We start from the raw sequence: 22,390 nt of genomic DNA, 5'->3' as shown, positions 1-22,390 counted from the left end.
TCCCAAGCTCTTGTCACCTCATGTGTTGACTGTGCTTTCAATCATGCCTTGTCCTCAATAATTAATTATTTTGGAAAACAACTACTTGACCACTCAACAAGGCAACAATTCAGAGAAAGCGAACACTCTGTTGCCTGCAACATACAGCCCAATCATTCAGCATAGTGGCAAGGCTGGCAAAATTTATGTCAATGAGCTGACAATTTTATAATTGTCCATTTCTGTGTACATGTCCATGTCTGTATCTATATCCAAATCTATTAATATGTCTGTCTTCCATTCTGGCAGAAAGAACCATTAAACCTAGCTATGGAGCTTCTACATCTAACTATGGGGATGGCAAAGTGACTAGGTTATAAAGTTATACAGTTGTTGGGAAGAACACAACCAATACAAACACAAGGCAGCTAATGTACGTACAGTGCTGAAAATAGTGCTGGCAGCTTCTAGAAGTTAAGTACTCCATCAGTATTAACTATTATCATTATCAATCAAAAAAATCTTATCCATCAGTTGTAGAGAGATAAAGGGTTAAAAATTAATGACTCTGCACTGGAGAAGTACCACTAGATCCTTCCACTCAGAGCTCCCAGATGCAGCCACAGAAGCAGCACCTGGCAGCTTTGAGAAATGCAGAGCCTCCAACCCACTGCATTCGAATCTGCATTCTAACAAGGTCTCCAAAACCTATGGGCACATTCAAGTGTGAGCAGCGCTGCACTGGAGTCCTCCAAGGTGTGTGCAGAAGCCCTTAGATCACTTGTACTTTTGGTAGAAATGACACAAAAGCAGCACTAACTCAGAACGTCTGCTCTGTCTCATGGATGATTATTCAGCTCTAATCTGGACCACAGGAAGCAGGTTGTGGGCTGGAGGGTAGTTACAAGGCCATCCCATCAGAATCAAATGAAACGGGTACATCAGATGCTCTTATGAAACAAGTCAAAGATCCTGTAACCTGTCCTGGCACATTTCAAGAGAAGGAACAAACCCAAACACGATACTTTAAAAAGGAGGTGATCTAGCATTAAAATATCTGCAGATGATGTTTAAAAGGAGCATTGGTAGCCAATACAGGGAAGCAAGCCAGTCACTTACGTTAACCCAGGGATGCTCGAGGACCTGCACGGCGGAGAATCGCTGATCGACATCCACCAACAGCATCATGGTGATGAGCCCCTGCGAAGGGGAACATTAGATTCCATTTATCTCACTTTTAAGGTGAAAAGCTGGCCATTTACAAACACAGCAGTTCTCTTTTACTTTGGAAGGCATTTATAAAAGCTCTAAATCTTAAATATATCAATTCCACTTACCTATGGCTCCCTGAATAACACCTTCAAAAGTTAAAGGAAAGGTGAACATTTGGTTGATTGAAAAATCAAATTAATATTAAAGTCAATTTCATAAAAAATGTTTTTAGTAGAAAAGGAACAAATTATACAAGTTAAAGAATTAATATTTCTTTCTTTGTCTAGGATTGTGCAATTTTAAGACAGAGTTCTTAATTAGTTTAACAAAGAAGTCACATTTTTAAAACACTTTAAATTTTCACTTTGTCAGCTGAAAGAAAAAGTTGTTTTTTTATTCAAATTTCAAGACAGCGTACTTAAGTTTGAAAGAAAGGAATGGGGAAAGACATAGAATTGCCAACAATTAGTTGGTAAAAGAGAGAGAACTATAGTAGCCAAAGAATTCTAAAGAAATGTGTTAAAACTGCTTCAAAATTTTCCAGACTAATCAATACAAAGAAAATAGAACTATTAAGAGGTAAATAATTTGATGATCCTGAAATTAATGAAACTTCCCCATGAGCACAAATTGATTTGGACCGGGAAGGCACGGCTTTGGTCTCAATGATGAGTTTGTCATACCTTTGTCCACTTTGGATGAGAAGTTCCTAAGTAACAAAAAGGTTAGCTATGCATTATCAAGTTCCTAGGCTTTAACCACTTGGGATGGGAATGATTTATTTTCACTGGTGTACAGAGTCCACTTTAGCTTTCTTCATTCACTTTCTAACTTGGACTGGGACTTACTACAGCAACTACTGTGTGTGGAGCCCTTTGCCAGGTGCTGTGCAGGTGCAGGAGATGGTCCCATCTGCCACAGCTGCAAGCCCTCAGGTAAGCAGTGATGGCACTGACAGCCGGGCAGGTTCCGGAAGTGCCCGCTCACTGGTAAGAACACCTCCACCTTCACCCCTGCACCTGTATCATCCCCTCTCCTTCCACCTGTGCCTTTCCTCGGACACTTCTTTCAGTTTCATACGTTTCCCTACGTCCCGAGGCAGATTCACGGACAGTGGAAGAAAACGAGAGACTTGCGCCCAATACACATCATTTTCTATGCAAAGCGGTCAAGTCTAAGGCACCGGGTTTGAAACTGAACTCACGCTCGGCCAAGAGGAAAGACAGACACATTGAGCTGCCAAAAGATACTTATTTCTCAAAATCACATTTTCAAAAATTTAAGTCAGCATTTGAAGGCATAATATAAATTTAAAAGACAGTAATTAAAAGGTTTTCCTTTTCTTTTCCAAGGTCTACTAACATCTCAATGTGAGATTTGTATGGTTTTCTTAGAGGTTGACCTATTATGACCATTTTTTTTAATGTGGTAAAATATACACAAAATTTACCACTTTAACCATTTTTAAGTGCACACAGTTCAGTGGCATTCGGTACATTCACACTGTTGTACAGTCATCACCACCATCCATCTTGGAGGCTGAGCTCTTAGTTAGTGGATAAAAACCATATGCCCCATTCCCCTTTGCCTCCAAATCCTGGCTATCTTTCAAGGTTCAACTTAAATCATAGCTTCCCCATAAAGTCTTTCTTGATCATTCCAACCTACGTTGAAGTTCAGTGTTCTTCTGTTTGATCGACTGAGTGATTCACTCATTGATGTTTAATATATTTATTGATTTATTCAATATATATGGAGCACCAGTTAGGCACTGCCATAATTTAAGCACTGATGATATAGCAATGAACAAAATAGACAAAAACCCTTGCCTTCACAGAGCTTGCATTCTAGTGGGGAGAGTTTGGATATAAACTCTCTAAATAAGACCCACCCATATACCTATATTTATCCGTTTCTCTAGAGAGGTAGGTAGATATAGACAGGTGGTTAGATGGTATATCAGATGGACATAAGCGTGTTAGGTGCCATAGAGAAAAATAAAGGTGAGAAGGAGGCTAAGGCAAGCCAGGTAGGGTGTAAGAGCTGCAGCTGGAAACAGGATGGCCTGGGAAGGCTTCACCGAGAAGATGACATTAAGTCAAGACCTGAGACAGGTGAAGCAATAAGCTTTACAGAAATCTGAGAGGTGCTCAGCTTGGCAAGGGTGGGGCACAGCAAGACACAGCAATGTCACTGGAGTGACAACAGAGGGAGGTGACGCCTGTGAGGTGGAAGCACTTGGTAAGCACTTACTGGGATGGCAATGAACAGATGACTTAGACACTGTGAAATCTTAGAAAACCTAGTCATGATGACTAAAATGTGTACAGAATTCATGTTTATGATGGCATGAGACTCTTTGTACACCATGATTTGGAATCACTAACTCTGTTAAGTCACCCAGGCTATATGTATGGAAGAGGAAGGCACCGAAAACCTACCTTTGCAGAATCAGAGACATTATCCCAATACGGAGAAGGAAAGTCCACTTGCCCCATCAAAATCTGATCAAAAAGCACCTCCTGGTCATCACCGCTTCTGTTTACGTGAACAAGGAAAACACAGCACTAAGATTCATCTCAGCATATTTCTCCTCATTCTTACGCCCTGGAGCCCATCCTTTCCCCGTACGCATGTAAAATGTGTGTTTTAAGCAATTGAAAAATGTCAATATGGAACCGTTTTGGTAAATTAAGAAGGAATGAGTTTCGAAACTATATGAGGAAAATTTACGGGAGGCATATAAATGAGCATGCACAACATGGAAAAAAAATAACAGGGCTTGCAAGTAAAGTTCTCATGTTCTTTTCCTGCTCCAGGCTCCTTTGTGCAAGAAGGGAGAATGGATCATTCAGAGAACAGGGAAATGCTTTGTTGGTGCTGCATAGAGGACTGCTGCCCATACCCACGGAATGGAGGGAAGCCACACAGCAGGATGTAAGTGATCACACCAGCTGCCCAGATGTCCACCTTGAGGCCATATCTGGAAAAATAAGTGATGTTACAGTTAGCAAAGTCAGCCCAGGACAAATGACGGGGCATGGTAAAATCGACTCTTCTATTCCAAACCAAAAATAAAACCAAACAAAACAAAAAAACCTAATGACAAACACTGAACTAAAACCCACAGGCTAAATGGAGTTCAAGGAAAGAATAAAAAAGTAATAATGATTTTTAAAAAGACTGAGGCACATAAATAAAAATCAAAGTAAAGCATGCCTGGGCTCATATTCAAGTATCAGTAAGCAAAGGGTTTCGGCAAAAAGGTTTATTATTTGAGATAGGGAGGGACCCTTGAGATGATCTAACTCCCAAATTTTAGGAATAATACTTACTTAGAGAACATTTTCCAATTTTTAAAGCATTGCCATACATTGTTGTATTTTGTTTTCCCAACAACTGTGCAGGTTGGGAGGGACAAGCATTGTCCATTTCACAGAAGAGAAGGCTGAGGTTCAGAAGGGTGAATAATTTTGCCCAAGATCACACAACCAGTCGGTGGCAGAGCTGGGCTCCAGCCAAGGTCTTTAGGAACCCCCCAATCCTCTTTCTGCCCCCCACCACTCCCAGCAGCGGTCACAGAATGTCCCAGCAGAAAGCGTGGCTGTGCAGGGGCAGCACCGTCTGAGGGAGGTTAGGGAAGTCTACAGACGTGGGCTCCCCGCTCACTCAAATTTTGAAGAACAGAAAAGTCTTCACTCCCTCTCACCTCACTTGGGCATTTCCCTAGTGGGATTCTGTTCTCCTCTGTTCTGTATTCCTGCTCTTGTGGTCTACGGTACAAGCAACAAAACTCGCTACTGAGTCACAGGAATAGTGCCACCTAGATCCCAGGTGTGGGCTGAAACTGCCCATGAGAAGCAAAAGTAGGGCTGTCTCTCCTGGCCACCCTGCCCTCCCCATTCATCTGATGCTGCACACAGAACCCAGCAAATTCCCAGTGGTCCTCTGATGCCTGAGGGTGTTTGTACCCCACAGAAAATGGATGGGTCCCCCAGGGGGATAAGATGAGACTGGGACTGGAGGAAGAGGGCGGCTGAGAGAAATAACCACAGTGGACTGTAATCATTGTACCGTGGTGTCTGTTTCTTTTATCTCCACATGCAAGTTAATTACCATCGCTGTGTGTTTCTCTGTTAGTCTGAACATTTTCTACTTTGAGGTTAATAACTTCTGTCCTATCTTTAATAAAGGCCAAATGCAAGTCTTACACAAGATTACAGTCATTGGCAACTTGATTGGGAAGACAGAGAAAATGGCTCCTACTGTAAAAGTTAAAAAATAAAATAAAATTTAAAAAGGAGTGAAAGGAACCTGATAGCTAATTCTGTCTGGATGGGGCAGAGCAGTACTATGTTTCCTATTCCCGAAGCAGGCTAGTTCTTCCGCAAGCATCGTACGTAACCGGGAGAGAAGCGCTTACCCAGTCTCTGCGATGATTTCCGGAGCCACGTATGTCGGGGTGCCACAGACTGTGTACAGGGGGCCGTCCACAATGGTGGCCAGTCCAAAGTCACCCAGCTTCAGTGATTTGCTGCCATCTTGGTGCTCATACACCTGAAATCAAGGTAAAAATCATAACTGCCTGAAAATCAAGGGCTGAAAGGCTTTTTCTTGAAGAGATGAGGGACATTGGTTTAAACTTAATATATTAATAAAGTAAAAAAAAAATCAGGCAATAATACAAAGATATATATAAAATATCTTTCTTTGGATTGCTATGAAATTGGAAACATGATGAATACCTGGCAAATGGAAATTCTTTAAATAAATTATGATACATTCCTATAATGAGATGCTACATGACCATTAAAAATGGTGATGTGGGTTTATATTTATTGAAATGTATTATGTTTGGGAAATGAGGATAGCAGTTTTCCCATTGTTTGTATAAAATGTCCATTACAAGAAAAAAATATGTGCAAGGAAAAAGTCTGAAAGAACACAGTGTTGATGTGTCTGTCTCTGGGTGGTAGGATTATGGGAAGTTTTGGGGCTTTTTTTCCTTTTGCTTATCTGCATTTGATGTTTTCTGCAATTAAAATTGATTTGCATCATAAAATGAAGTATAGAAAGTCTCTAGTGCAGTGTCTCCAATTTAGGAAAATAATTACGTCTTCATTCCAACATATAAGCAGCTTTAAAAATGCAGTTTTTTTAGTAACTGAACAAGAAAAACCACTACACATATATTAAAATACTTTATTTTCAGTGCCTTACATTTCCAACAGGATCTATTTAAATTTCTCAAATTAATAATTGAAAGGAATATGAACATTTCATTTCACCTGTGGCAGTCTGGAGAGATTTATCGGGTGCAGAGCCGGCATTCTGGCCAGCTGTCCTTATTAAGGCAGTAAAAGTCTCCAGTCTTTCACTCAACAAATCAAGAAAAGGATGCATGTGACTCTAGGCAAGTATTTACCCTCCTTTAATTCTAGCCATGATCAAAACAAATGGATCTGCTACAAAAAGTATCCCAAACAACTTCTTTTATTTCAAAGAAAAGATGAAAGGACATTCAGGAATTCTAATTCAGTACCCTGTAAGAATCACTGGGAAACAGAAAGGAAAACTTCAGTAAGAGGCTAGCATTTCCAGCAAGGGCAATCTTCAGGAGATGCCTCAAGGAAATAGCGAAGTTTCCACGTACATCAAAATACTTGATCCAGCAAGTTCAGGCTTGTGTGTTCTTCTGTTATCACTCTGTGATCATCTGTTACTTGCTGCACTGTTTGAACCTCTTGCACAGCAAGACACATCTCCACGCATGAGGCGTGCTGCAACCGTTCACACGCCATGGCTGCCTTCCTCTGGAAAAAGTAGAGTAACTTTGCATTTCACTGCAGCAGGAAGTGAAGATGTTTGGTCAGCTAAGCTGCAATATCAGCAATGATCATTCAGATCCAACTGTTTTGGCACAGGCCAATCGTCAGATCCTCCTTTCTGCAGAGACTGTGTCTTTTCTGGGCACAAAATATTCTTTTACATCTTCTCCCTACCCATAACATACCCCCCAAGGGCTCGTGGTCATGATCAAGTTTGGGCTGCCCTTGGGCAGGTATCCAAAGACTTGGGGGGGTCACATACACCTGGGTTGCTAGGGCAAAGACAGTATGTGTCCCTCGCAGATGTGGCTTTGCCTGCTTGTCATCTGGGATGGACAATTTCTTCCCTCACTAATGAAGCAGCTGTCCAGCCCTGGTCACCATAAACTTCACCATAAACTTTTTGTCAGAAACTTCGAGGCATCGCAGCTGCAAAATACAAAGTTGACCCTGGCCTAAATGTTCTCAGGCAAAAGAAATTCCTAAATTGTAGTCTTAGCATGACAGCCATTCTAGTCATTCAAATGACAGGCAAATGATTTTCAGGAAAAGAAATCTGAGATGCAAACATCTAGTAGATCGTCTAGTTTATTTCCGAGGCAGTACAGAATTGTTTACTTCCTTAATTCCACTTTGTTACCAATAACCTTTCTAAAATGCAAAATAATCTCTTGCTTTGATGTTCTGCTAGGACCAAACATTCATGATGTATGTTTTGTGAGGTGGTGCAGATTTTGATTTATTCAAACCCCATTATGCAGGAATTTTGTAGCTTTTTCCTAAATGTATCTATATCACCTAACTTTATTCAAAAAGTTTGACAAAAGCAGATGTTGGCAGACCTAGTCATAATTCCCGTTTTAGTTCTGTACATGACCATGTAATTCTCTTACATGTAGCAAAGGTTTTACTCTTGAGCATGTCCATTTTAGTGGAAATTCCATCTAACATACAGCCATATACCAATTCTATTTAATATAGATGATCAATAAGCCCAAAATTTCAATAACTAAGAAAAAAAGCACTAAAAATTCTACCTAAATTTGTTGCAACATAGGAAAAATAAATTCTACCTAAAATAAATAAAATGAGTACCTAAAAACAATAATACTTCCCCCCAACCCCCAAAACCATTTAAATAAAATACATAGAAACTACAATTTTAATGTTCTTTTTCTCTCTCTTTAATCACTTGTACAACGGCCCCCTTTTTTTGCTTTGGAAACCACATAGTAGAATTTTCATCAACATAAAGAGATTCAAGTGATGCTTAGGATAGACAATAAGAGCTCAGAGACAAAAGCTGACGCCATGTAATTGAAAACATATCTAGACACAAGTACATGAGGAATGCTTCAGCAAAATGTTTTTGCAGGTGAACAAATGTCCAGGCCTCTACTTTGGAATTCTGTTTAACTTACTGTCAGGCAGGGCAGTAAACAAGGTTACCTGGGTTCTTCTCTGTCAACACTTTGGGAGAAGGATGGAGAGGAATATATTCCAGTGTTTCTTCTCCTCCAATGGGAGAGTCCCTTTCCCAAGCGGTGTAAGGAACCACCTTGCAACTGGAGCCCACCGTCAGCACCTGCTGCAAGCTGAGCTATGTTCACCCTTATCTCTTACCGAGCCAACGACACAGGGGCATTTGTGAGGCCACTGGAAAATGTAATTAAAACTTTGCTAAAAATCACAGATTGCTAAATGCATCTGTTTAAAGCACGCATGCGCACACGCACACGCGCTCAAAAACACACACACATCCTCCCAAAACCGTCTCCAAAACGTATTTTTCCAAATGGCAGCTATAAATTCACTTTGAACTAAATTTTTAATTAAAAGTTAGAAATCGGAAAGGCTTCTAACGGGTTCACATTTAAAATGCCAAATCCTTGGCTTCCACCCCTCTCTGGATCAACGCTGACTGTGTTCCTCAGCATTTCTCCTCATTCTGAGCATCCTTCAGAAGGGACATTAGCGAGCTGCAAGTATAGACTTGGACAGCCTGGTCCAGCAAGTGGAGCTCTGGTGTAAGGAGAACCTTTTGCTATAACTATATTTTAAAGCCTCTATAAAACATGACCCACATGTAAAGTGGGAGTACATTAACTGTCAGTCAAGGAGTATTCACAACATGAGATATAATTTAATGTTCATCCCAGGCCCTTTAAATACTATAGATGTTCCCCCACATTTTAAACACCGAGGGGCTATTAAAGAGACGGGGATTAGTGCAAATTACCCAGTATGTAGTGCTTTCACTGTTTTAACTAAGCAATAAAACTGTGTAATTGTACAACACTAATTGAATGCAGCTACACATAATTGTGGGCTGCCATATGTATCCTATTACCATAAAGACTGTCAGTATTTTGTAAGCTACTCTTGTGATCATTGCAGATGGCTACAGTCAGAGAAGTTGTTCTCTAGGGTTTATTATAAAGCTATAAAGACATCCCATGATTTGACAGACTAAATGTGTTAAATGGCAACAATTATGAAAAAGGTTCCAATTAAAAGCTGAGGCACATCCTACCAAGAATAGATATAGTGAAAGGTCAGGTATGTAGAATTTTTGGGGCACACTGGGATTTTATACAGGATTTTTCTTTTTTAAAGAAGGGTTTTATTTTTGTGTCTTTTTCATTTATTTGGGGTTTTGCACTAGCTGCAACTTGATGAACAGTAGATGTTTGGGCATATGCCTGACTTCCCTTGGATGGGAAACTGAGACCATTTGGAAAAGTTATTTGAAAAAATAAAACATTTAATATACAGTCATAAAATGCAGCCGGTGGCCATAAAATAATATGGAAATTCACAGATAACCTGAATCCAGTCAAATGGTTTCTGAGATTCCCATAATACAGCACTAAAAGCTGACTAAAAGAACAGATGTGTTGGAACAAACATAATAATGTTGCTATCAATTTGGGGATAGCCCTGTTGAAACGTTGGCTAATGAATCATTAGTGACCACTGAAATAGTTTTCACAGAGGCACTCAATAGATACTAAAAATTATTTCACCAAATAGAATGGAACAAAAGTGGCATGAAAAAAGGTCAATTTACTTTTTTAGCATATATGAGATCCCTTTAAAAAGATAGTGATTTTCCTCCAGCCATGGTATATGGCCTTTATGACGTTTTCAAAGGAAAATGGATTAAATTTAAATCTTGAATCTTTAAGAAGTGAAATATAACAACATTTAAGCAGGGAATTATTTTTTGAAATACACTTTATGGCCCACATACTTTTGAATTAGATCTCCTGGAGAAGAAAACAACTCTAATAAAAAAAAAAACATTTTATACCCACATGTAAAACATTTATGAACTCAAAAGTTAAATTAAATAATAAAAACAATGAAAGTTGCATAGAAGTCAGAAAGGAGTAAGTCAGAAGAGAGGCAACAATATTAAAGGGAAAAAAATCTCTTTTCATAGTGTTACACTGGAGATATCTGGGAAGATAAAGAAGTGAACGGAAACTCCAGGAAACCTGATTCTCACCCTAAATTTAAAATAGTCATAAAACTATCTAAAAAGAGTTCTATGCAGCTGCAGTGAGATACACAAAACACACACGTTCCGGATTCTGCTAGGAATTATACAACCTAGGATTTTGCCAAAACTGTGGGAACTGATGTCATTGCAATTTTTAAAAATGTTATTACATTTTTGTCACACAGTTATTACCCAATATGTCACTGGAGAAAAATTAGAAAAGACAGATCATTATACAGGAAAAGGAACTAAACTCACCCATAATCTTGACATCCAGAAAAAGTGCTCAATAAATGGCAGTGGTAGTAGTTGAGTATTTTTAGTATTTATTGCACTAAATAATGTTTTGGGAAAATGTTGTGTGTCTTCTGTTTTCCCTCAACTTTCATCCAAATTCAGAAAGCAGACTTTTGTTTCTAAACACCCAGAAAAAAGGATCATTCAATTTTAGCTTGAATACTTACAATGGATACAAGCTACCTTGTAATAAAGGCCATTTAATTTTCAAACAAATGAAATGATTAGAAATTTTTTTTTTCCCTTATGTTAACCCGAAATCTTTGGCTCATTAATGTCTTCTCTTTAAGTTTTAGTTCAGCACTCTCACACACAACACAAAAAGTCCTCCCGTCGTCCATGTGGCAGCCTTTCAGGTATTAGATGAGAGCCACCATGCCCCATGTGGCCTATCCCTTCTCTGGGCCAACCCCAGGTCCCAGACAGGACACGGTCAGGTTATTACCATAGGGGTGATGTGGTATGAGCCAGGCTGAAGACACTTTTGATGGCAACACTCTTTCATGGAAAGAAGTCTAAGGACACACTGATATTTTTAGCAGCCAGGTCACACTGAGACTCACACCCAATTAATAGCCTTTTACAGGTCAACTAATAGCCTTTTGACCTGCAGCGAGACAAGTTTTCTCATTACCATTTTCTACAATCGTCAATAACACCAAACTACACCAACTATACCAAAACCACTTAGTCCATAGGGATTCATGTTTATCTCTTGTTAAATTTCATATTATGAAATTTTGAGCCAAAGGTATTTCTGGATCTCAACCCTGTCATTTGGTATAATACATCTTCATTTCAGGTCACTGGTAATGCTGATCAGGGCAGGGCTGGTGACAGACCCACGGAAGATCACTGGCTCCCTTCCTCTGGGTAACCCCCAATCCATTTGTCAACACACTGTGATGGCTCAAGTTCACAGTATAGGGGACTGGCTACAAATCTATCCATGACCTCTAGACACATTCTGTCTGTGGCACTTGCCTTGTCTACCAGTGTAGATAGCTATCCTATGACAAAACGGATTTATTTGGGGATTAAGAGTCATGGGATCAAGGCAGAAGGAAATCCGTTGTTTTATGAGCATGGTGTTGGCTTGAACTGGAAACTAGGAAGAGCTGGAGCACAACCCACGATCATCACTTGGGGTGAGCAGGAATAGCTGATTGCTGGGTATTATCCATTGAGGGAAAATGAGGCTCATGAGCTGCGTGTGTCACTTTGATGGGCAGCTAGGAGCAGGCACAGACACTTAGAGAGTTTCTAAAGAAAAAAAATTCTGACCAAGAGAGGCAGTTCCTCTGAGAAACTATTTCTTCTACAGAGTACTGGGGGGTTTGGGAGGAAAAAGGTTTTGAACATACATTTTTGTATTTGAAGAAAATTACTGTATTTCTGGAATCTAATAAAAGCTAGTGGTGTAAGTTATATTTTTGCCAGGAAGGACTTTAATTTTCATAAGGAAGTGGCATCTGTGTACACATTTTTTAAAAGACCCCCCCCTCCCCCCAGCTCCCTGGAAGAAACACAAGCAGCTACAGATGGTTTTGCTGCCAAGGATACAATCTTGCCATCTAGTGGTGACTCGTGGGAACTGAAGGCATTAAATTTTTGTTTTTTTTCAGAAAAGCAAAAAGTTCCTTCAGTCATAAACGATCATGGCATATGCACACACATAGGCACATGTATACAAATGCACATACACACATACATACGTAGTGGTCCTGTGCATACACTGGGAAGCACTGAGCTTTCTCTCCCTGCTCAGTGAGGCTTACACTGAAGCCAGTGTGAGTCCTCCGTGAGACAGATGAGTTGGGAAACGGCTTAGGCTTTTCAGGTGGGTTCTGTCCTCTATTCCAAGAAGAAGTATCACTCATTCACTCACTCGCTCATCTCATCCCCTCTGACATCCACCTGTCCATCTAATTATTAAGCACCAGGCTGACAACAAGTAAAGCAAAAAGAACCACATAAAATCATGGGCATAATTAACTTGGGGGAAAAAACCTTAGGAATAATAAAATAATAAATTTATAAGAAGCGCTTTTTATTGGGTCAGTTCCCAATTTTCACCTAAAATGTGACTGGAAACATCACTGTAAGTCAAATATATTTTCTCATTAAAATACTTTGACCTTATCAAAAACTTAGAGTTAAACAAATCATTTATATGATCAATATAGATCCTTAAGGCCGAGCTGTATTTTTATATTGTTCTATAAGAATTAAAAATAAAAATGCTGGAATTTCTACGTACACAATTTTACCACATAAAATAAAATAGATAGCTGAATTAGACTTTTATAAAAAACACTTTGTTAGTTATAACAAATATTACTCATTTAACTAGCAAAAATTTCACTAGCAGTCTAACAATTGAGAAGGTTTCTGAGGTCTTCTAATGTAATAGTAAAGCAAAGTGCATCATGAGGCCTTTTTATTTATTTAGTAAGATTCCCTGAGGTAAGAACATGGGTTCAAAACCTTTGAACCATTAACTTTATTATAACATTTTCCAAAAATAGTCTATTGCTGTGCATTTTGCGACAAGGTAGCAAATCCATGTATGGGTGAATAGTAAAAATTTTAAAGTAATGTCAAAAAAAGATAAAAAATGATTTTCCCTACATACACTGTTACTGTTAAGCAGTTTTATTTTTAGGAATAATTTAACTTTTATTACAAATAAGAAGGCAATAAAAAAGAGAACTAATAGTTATATGTTGTCTCTTTATCTTCATAAAATCCTCCTTGAAGAAGGCTTAAGGGAGTTAAGTAACTTGTTCAAGGTCGTAAGACCAGCTGGTGGAAGCGTGAACTACTTGGCTTTGAACTTCTGTCCATCCAGCTATAAATCCTGAGTATGTGAAGGTTTACCTCTCTCTTATTTCCACGGAAACTTCAACAGAATGTGAAATTAACAAAGGTCTCATGTGCAATTAGTGATGTCATCCTAATTTTGCTAAACTTATTCTATTCTTCTATTTTATCCTATAATAGCTTTATCCCTGCAAAATTCACCAACCTCGCTCCCCCATCGTAAGCAATTACTACAATGGAGAATAGAATCTCTTTAGTTTTTCATATAGATACTTTAAAACTATATTAGGAATGACTGTAATGGTTTCTCTATATATTTCAGATAAGAAAGGAAAAAGGAAGGAGAGATTTTTTTCTTCTTGGGTAATTTACAGTTAAAATACATTCTAATGAGCACAATACTTTAAAAGCATCCTGCAAATTGTAATTTTAGTAAAAGTACACTGCTATATAGTCAGCTACGGCATTTGCAGAAATAGGTACCACGGGTGAGAAGCAAGTGAGCGATGGGTACACAAAACTGAACTGCAAAGAAAAAGAAGGGAAATGAAACTTTGATTTTCAATCACTGAAGTTTCAGAGCTTAGAGAAGTTTTTAAACAAAGGCCCAGTTGTAAGCCTGTTCCCGTGAGACCATCCTGCATAATTCAGGACACAGGAATAATGAATGCAGACTAAAGAAAATTGCTGCAGTTTATGGAGGCAACTACGCAGAAGAGAATGTTTAGGCTACTGCGGACATGTGGAATTTGAGGTGCAATTAAGTTGGGGCTCTGTCATTTGACCTCAGCTGCCTTTATTAGTCACTAGCTACAAGATTACCAACATAATTGCAATGAACTAATTGTGCACGTATGTATCTCGAATGCCTATCTTTCCAGCCGGAACGTCAACTCCATGAAGGCATGTGTCGCTCTCGTCCCCTGGCACATGGCAAGCACTGAATTAACCTCTCCCTAATTCAGAGTTTACTGCAGTCTAGAGGTAAGAGGCTGGGCTTTTGAATAGGTCAGAAGCAGATTGAGATCTTGGCTCTTCTACTTATGAGCTGTTACAGCCTTGGGCAGGTCACTTAACTTCAAGGTGTCCAGTTTTCTTCCCTGTGACATGAAACAGTAATAGAACTTATCCCAAAAGGCTGTTGTGAGGATTACATGAGATAATGACAGTAAAGCCCTTAGCTCAGCTCAATGGGCTGAGCACATTGGTGGCTCTTCCTAATAGCAGATCTTTTCAGCCTCTATCCGTGTAGGGGGAGTTGGGCTGCTCATTGGCTTTTAGACTTGAGTGTGCATGCAGATTACCTGGGAGAAGGGGTTGTGATGTGGATTTCTGCACACTGTCACCAGTCACCATATTCTGATTTGGTAGGGCTGCATCCAGGCCCAGAAAGTTGCATTTTTAACAGGCATCTGGGAGTAATTGTGACTCAGGGAGTCTTTGGACCACCCTTGAAGAAACACTGCTTTGGAAAGAGAATCTTCAGTTACCAGATTTCTGAAGACATGGGCACACTAACGGGAGTCACATGTGATCCATGATGCTTACAAGTAGATCATGAGAGTAAAAGACCAACTAGCATCTTCGGGTGAGAATTTCATATATTTCATTAAAATTCCAGCCTGAAGAGCCAGAAAAATTTATGTTGCTCCCGTATTTACCAGTGACAGTTCCCCAAGCTTAGTCTCTGCCTCCTCCCTCCTTTCTGTACTGTCCCCTAAGTAACTGGGCTAGGAAAACTCTCTCAATATATTTCCCCAGAGATATGGAGTTCGCAGAAAGCAAACCAACTAGCCACTCTGTTTTCTGAAATCAGTCTTCTTCATGATTACTTTTATTCCAAGGGGTTGGTGTCTTTAAAACCCATTATGATTTATTTCTCTTAGGTTTTAGATCATACTATTGAGATGCAAAGTTGAGAGATGATGAGAAAGTCTAAAAGAGTTTCCTTTGTTTACCAAATAAAATCTTTCTAACATAAAAGTGTTGTAATATCAATTGGCTGGAAATTAGCTTTTAAGGTACACATTTTTAAGAAGAAAGAAAACACAATAAAAAAGAAAAGAAGGAAAGATTCACGTTCACTTGGGAGTGCCTGGAACTCAGGATGCCCTGCAGTGGGAATTTCTCTTACCAGCAGGTTTTCTGGCTTGATGTCACGGTGGACGATGTTCAGGCTGTGCAGGTATTTGATGGCGCTGGCCAGGTTGTACAGCATCCCACTGGCGTCCCGCTCAGTGTATTTGTTAGTGGAAGTAATGGCATCAAAAAGGTCTCCTCCCTGAGAACAGAGCAGCAGGCAGAGCAGCACATTAGCAGATGGGCCAGCGGGCCGCCTGCAGAGGCCACTGACACACGAGAAAGGAAATGAAGAATGGACCGGAATCTTCAGGTTCCTAAGGGCTTTCCCTGCCGCTTCCCTCTCAAAGCCCCGAAGTCTTTATGGTGACTTCTCTGCCCACGGTGCAAGCTGGTCACATTTCCTTTAGAGCTCAAAGAAAGGAGTGGGGTGAGGACACGTGAGACACGTGGCCATTTCCAACACCCCCAGCCAGGGAGGAGGAGGCGGAGCTGGGTCTCCAGGGAAGAGGCCTTGTGACACGTGGGTAACCAGGAGGCACGTGCTACTTGTCCCGAACCGACTGTCAGCTGAAGTTCAAATTCATTATCCTCAGCCTCCCACGATGAGAAACAGGTAAGGCTGCAAACTGCACACTTAACAAAATGTCCTACTGCCTTGTGACATTATTAAGACACACACACGTGCACACACACACGTGCACACACATATCCCCTTCATAGTCTAGATTTAGCTCTCTGGGAGTGGGTGTAGTGTTTTCTTTTTCAATACTGCACTTCTTTGCAGGGAACAGAGAAAAGGACCAGAAACTGTCATTCCAAAGATGAGAGAGAGAAGGAGAGATGGAGAGTGGAGAATGTTCACAGAAAGTTTTCTATGACTGTTATTCATCTGAACCTTGGCTTCCCTTGATCCTTGCTAACATGTTGCTATTTGGTGAAACAGAATGATTTTAGGTTCCAATCTTGGTGCCATCTATCGGAAACCCTTTCAGAGAATTTGGGTCTGATTTATTAACACTATTTGCCTCATTTTTGCCTACAGTGTGCCAAACAGTTGAACACAGTAAACCAACTGTGTTCATTTGTTACCTGATGTGTTAAAGGACTCAATTTTTCTTAGCAAAAGCAAAATACAGCCCTCGTATGTTTTCAGATATGACCATTCGGCTTGGACCCTCTGCTTCCCTGTGCAATCTCCACTCTAGAGATCTTTCACTGGTCCTTAAGCCTCAGCAGTTCTCAAACTAAGCATGTACATTTTTTTTTTTTCAAAATGAACATTTTCTCTCTCAACTTTCTGTTTCTCTCAAAGGCAAGGCTGCTACACACAGGTTTTCAGATTGTCTCTGTGCCACTTGGGGGAGCGGCAGGACAGTCACTGTGGTCTCTGTGAACAGCACCCTGGAGCTACGCAGCAGGACGTGCAGGGCTGCACATGGAGACCCTGCAAAGACGCCACGATTGTCCCAGTTATCTGGGCTCCAGGCATCCTGTAATCTCCTTCCTTCTGCATCCTCAGCAAAGCCGTCAGCACTTCTCTCACACATCGTCTGGGCCACCCACTGCGCCGTCTGAGGGAACGTTCCCGCCGCATCATCCTGGGGTGTTGTGTGGTCTCACAACCGCACTGCTTCCTTTCTCCGGCTCCTTATGCAAAGCAGCCCGCACACCGACTGCTACCTTCCCACACGTTATGCCACCGTTCTCTTCCCTCTTCAACACATCACCAATCCTTTCCCACAACCTCATTCCACCCTGTCCAATTCCATCTCCTGCCACGACTTTAGGACAGTTCCCTTTATGCCCCAGGTAGGGTCTTTCTTCCTTGGTCTTTAAAACAGGCCAAGATCACTGTGCTCCAAACCTGTCCCCCTCACAGCCCCCTTCCTGGAGTGTCCCCCCCAACACTCCCCTTTGCCTTCCTAGCGCCTGCTGCTCTCTCAGGGTCCAGCAGCAGGGCCACCTCCCCACGAGGCTGCCTTCCGCGGACACAGAGGCAGTTTGCATGCGCAGCACTTTGGGCAGGCAGAAGTCTCAAGTCCTGTTCCTAATAATCATGCAATTTCCCTCTTAAGAACTGCCACTTCACTGTTTTCCAGAACACAGGCCTTGCTTGTCCCATAGCTTCAGGCACTCTTGGTTACACCACTGGGCACCTAGGAATTGAGAAGCACAGCCTTATCTCAGTTTCTCAGGGGAAGTTATGGGAGCCTTTCAAATCAAGCCTGGGGTTGGCCCTTCTTTCCTGGGAAGCTTCCAGACCTGGCCTCAGTGCAGTGCTGGGTCAGACTAAATCCAAGAGTACAAGCTAGTGGCACGATTGAGGAGTTCCAGTGCAGGGCCATATAGACCCTCCCTGGCCTTGTCAGGAAACCTTGGTGATGCAGGGAGAATTCACAAAGGCAGTTAAGTACAACAAGGACCCTACTAGAATCACCTAGGCATATGATTGACAATCAGACTAAGATTGCCCACAAAATGTGGTCTGAACACTTGAGCCTTTGCCATCTTCAAATTTAATTTAGTCTCAGCTTTCCAAAAATCAGCTAATCAATAATAACAGGGTTAATCAATTTTTAACAGCACACAGAGGGGCAATAGGAATGGTTTCAAGTTATTAGTCTAAAATTAATGCTGTTGTAAAAATACTATCCTTGGTGCTAAAGGGTAATTTACCATGCTGGTAAAAAGATAATTTGATAATAAAGTACCAATATGAAAATCTTCTGAATAAATAAAATGGATCTTTCTTTGTTGGAATAACAGTTTAACATGTCCACCTCCCTCAGCCTCAAACACGACAATAACCTTGTGTTACTGCTAACAAACTGCCATGTTCCAAAAGAAACAAGTTCTAACTAGAATTGCCAAATGATGTTGAAGGTCCTTAGATGATTCAGAGAAAAAAAAATAGGTTTCACCTATAAATATAAATAACCACTTAGTAAATAAGAAAAATGCCAACATATCTAAAGTGAAGCAACTCTGAAAAATGAAAGCTTAAAAGCCCTAGAAATGAATATGTTTCTATATCATAACAGACTCATTTATTAAATGCTTTCCTTATCTTAAATCTTTAAAAAAGAAATCCCACGTGGCACAGTCACTAGCTTGGGTGTGTGATTCCAAACACAGCCTCTGGAACCCAGAGCTGTCACCGGCGGGGCACACAGCTGCCACAGGAGGTGGTGCCACTAATCTACAACACTCTGCAACTAAAGCAGAAATTACTCAGACCTTCAGTCAGAATAACATACCATAACATGAAAGGCTTGAGAAAAAATAACTTCATGAAAACTAAACATTCCATGTTTAAAAACTTCTAATTCCTGAAAATTTTAAAATGTACAGAAGTAGAGAATAGGTAAAATACCTTTCAGCAACATTCAACCATTATCCACATTTGGCTATTCCTGTATTCCATGCTTTCATAGATTAAAAAGGTAATTTTTTTTTTTTTTTTTTGTGACAAGATGAGATTTACAACATTCACTAAAAGGCAGTAGACTATTCACATTATTAATAAGTCTGTGTTATTTTTCTATTATGTTGATGACTAAAAGTGTAAAGCTTGTTTTTACAAAATGGTTGGTACCCTTGGATGTAGTTCCTAAAAAAGTGGTCAATTTTTCTATTATAACAACAATAACTGTACTGATATCTAATGCTTTCTGTGTCACACAAACTGGTGGAAGCCATCCCTCCTTATCCCCACAATAACACTAGGAAGTAGGAATATACTATTCATATGGGTATTCTCATTTTACATCCATGGGAACTAAAGCATAGAGACGTATACCCATGGTCATGGGCCTATCTGCACCAAGGCTGGGACTCGAACTCTTAGAGTACAATTCTCTGGTTAATATTCCTAATCACTGTGCCAGTGCCCAGAAATGAGTAACTGAATGCTGGTGGGAGAAAATAAGGAAAAGGAACTCTACAATATAGGAAAGTAAGGTGCCTTGAATAGAGGTTTCTTTCTTTTCCAAAATACATACCTTTACTAATTCCATGACAAGATACAGCTCAGTTGGCACGTCCATCTCCTCAATCAGAAGAACAATGTTGGGATGCTTCACTCTTCTTAAAATAGACACTTCATTCTGGATCATGTGCTCCTGTCCAAGGGAGAAGTTATCTTAATATACACAAAACAGATAACTCAAACGAGTACAACTATAATATTTGAGGATCAAGAGAGATGTAGTTTGGTAAACTATAATGAGTATATCTTATATTCTGATATTCAGATAGCCTAGAATCACCAAAAGATATTGAAGGTCCTTAGATGATACTAGTAAATTCAGAACCTATCATTATAACTATAATTTCATATACAGGGATGGAATGAAACTTAGACCACAAAAGTAAAGGAAGAAAACAAACAAACAAATAAGCAAACAAAGATAAGGAACAAAAATAATAACTAATCATTCTAACTAACTTTTATTCCAGGGATATTTATAAAAAAAAAGTTATAGTCTAATAAGTATATAATACTCTATTCCACCAAAATGCAACTCTTAGGGTGAACTTATGTTTATTTGGGAGCTGAACTTGTGTTCCTTTAACCCCCCTCAACACTATACTTCATAAAACCAGACATTATACATACTTTTCCTCGACATTTGCTTTTCTTGATAATTTTCAGAGCATACTCCCTAGCAGTCGACCTGCAAAGAGAAAGTTTGTTTTTTTAAAAAATAAAACTGAATTTCAGATCTATTGAATCATTTTTTTTAGGGATTAATTTCTTACCCATACATCTTGCATCATGGTGTAAATATTTTGTGAAAGACTCTCCTTTCCCTTTTTTTTTTTAGCAAAGAAATATGTAAATGTTTATGGATTAACCAAATGTAAGGACAACAAATACGCCAGCATGGAAAAATCTTGAGCTGTTCATGTCACCATGCTTGTTATAAAAACACTACTGTGGCTACTGTGGTGCTGAACTCCTCTTGCCTCGAGGTTGAGGCTGTCTCATTTTATTTCATAGAAAGAAAACGGAGGTGACAATTAAAACAAACGCACTGTCCCAAAGTCACATGGCACCATTAAAACAAGGGCTTTTGGTTTTGGGGTCCCTGCTCCCCATACAGCACAATCAACATCACTCTTCATCTGTGACAGGTGTAGGAGGGAGGGTGTAGCCGTGTTGCTACCTTTAAATAGCTTCGTAATTTGTGTTAACATTTCTAAGATACTGCAGCGCCAAACACAAGGACACATCTATTATCAAAGGACACAATGTCTACTTACTAATCATAATAAACCACTACTTTCCAAGCACTGCCATTTCACGTCTGGTGTGAAACTAAGAGAGCCTAGCTTTTTACCTATAAATAAAAGTCAATTTTATGGATCCAAATGGATATAAGGGAAATCAGGTTGATTAAGAAAGAAATTTTAGGGCAGGCATGATGGCTCATACCTGTAATCCGAGCATTTTGGGGGAGGCTGAGTTGGGAAGATTGATTGAGGCCAGGAATTCCAGACCACTCTGAGCAAGACAGTAAGACCCCCATCTCCACACACACACACACACACACACACACGCACAAAAAACAAATACCAACTCCAGAGGCTGAGGCAGGAGGATCACTTGAGCCCAGGTGTTTGAGGCTGCAGTGAGCTATGATGACGCCACTGCACTCTAGCGTGGGCAACAGAGTGAGTTCTTATCTCAAAAAAAAAAAAAAAAAATTAAAAAGAGAGTTTTAAAATCTTCAGTATGATGAATTAAATGGGATCTCCTAGTGATGTGGTTGGAGCAAGAAAATGATTTGCCTATAAGTAAATCAAGAGGCCAGGTATTAAAAATCTGTTTCAAAGGCATTTTAGAAACTGTTCATGTCATTTACTTCTAAAAATGCTTCTCCCAGTACACTTCCTGCAAAAGACACTCAACAAACGTTGAATTGTCATGATTATATCTGGTGAATAAAACCAGGATAAGAGAATCACTGTGAAGTCTCTTTTCTCCAATAGAGGGTTTTGAGGTTCAGATGGGAGAAGGTACAACCCTTTGCTTCAGGGCGGCCTTCCTGCAGAGAAGTGGGTGTCTGGAGAAATCCACACTGCCTTAACTCCACGAGGAAATGGACTGGGGAGCCCAGGGACGCCGCTGCCGCTCTGCCTTTGTTGGTCCTTCAACAGAGACCATGCCATGGCTGGCTGAGAGGCCGTGAGGGAGGGAGGAGTGAGCGGGGCCCTGGCTGAAGGCAGGCTTGGTGTGCTGATGTTCCCACGCAAACACCAGACCACCAGCAAGGCCCCGGGGGAGGGGTGGAGCGAAAGCACTGCAGTAAGAGGTAAACCAAAATATTTAACATTAAAAATTAAGAATGTGCGGGCAAATGTAAATGAGAAAGTGGAATTATATACAAAGGCATTCCTCACGCTATAGACATGAGACCACAGGGTCCCTTTAAGTAGCCTCTTCTTAAGGGGCTTCTGAAGAGTTTGTTTGCAAATTTGAAAATACTTAAGAGGAAAACTAAAAGCTCAGGTGTTTCTGGATTCTGCTTTTTTAAATCACTAAAAAATCATGATATAGCACATCTGAGATTGGAATACATGAGCAATTTCCTATCTGCTTCAACACGCTTCATTCAATGGCAGGGGAATCTAGACCATGGCCCTGACAGCTTCGATAGCC

The 22,390-nt window shown here is 40.2% G+C and overlaps 1 protein-coding gene across 4 annotated transcripts in view; it reads right to left on the bottom strand.

Annotated features, from left to right (window-relative positions):
• DCLK1 (doublecortin like kinase 1) overlaps window positions 1-22,390 on the bottom strand; it is a 301,926-nt gene that overhangs the window by 26,949 nt on the left and 252,587 nt on the right. For all 4 annotated transcript variants that reach the window (XM_069467340.1, XM_069467341.1, XM_069467342.1 and 1 more), the window contains 7 exons: window positions 20,345-20,402; window positions 19,728-19,847; window positions 15,779-15,925; window positions 5,615-5,748; window positions 4,097-4,174; window positions 3,633-3,729; window positions 1,099-1,179 (listed from right to left, as the gene is read on the bottom strand). In XM_069467340.1, coding sequence (XP_069323441.1) covers window positions 1,099-1,179; window positions 3,633-3,729; window positions 4,097-4,174; window positions 5,615-5,748; window positions 15,779-15,925; window positions 19,728-19,847; window positions 20,345-20,402 — 715 coding nt within the window. The remainder of the gene's footprint in view (window positions 1-1,098; window positions 1,180-3,632; window positions 3,730-4,096; window positions 4,175-5,614; window positions 5,749-15,778; window positions 15,926-19,727; window positions 19,848-20,344; window positions 20,403-22,390) is intronic.

The sequence above is a fragment of the Eulemur rufifrons genome, chromosome 4, assembly GCF_041146395.1.
Source record: "Eulemur rufifrons isolate Redbay chromosome 4, OSU_ERuf_1, whole genome shotgun sequence".
Taxonomy (NCBI): domain Eukaryota; kingdom Metazoa; phylum Chordata; class Mammalia; order Primates; family Lemuridae; genus Eulemur; species Eulemur rufifrons.
Note: the sequence above shows the minus strand (reverse complement) of the source record. Positions and strands in the feature narration are given on the sequence as shown.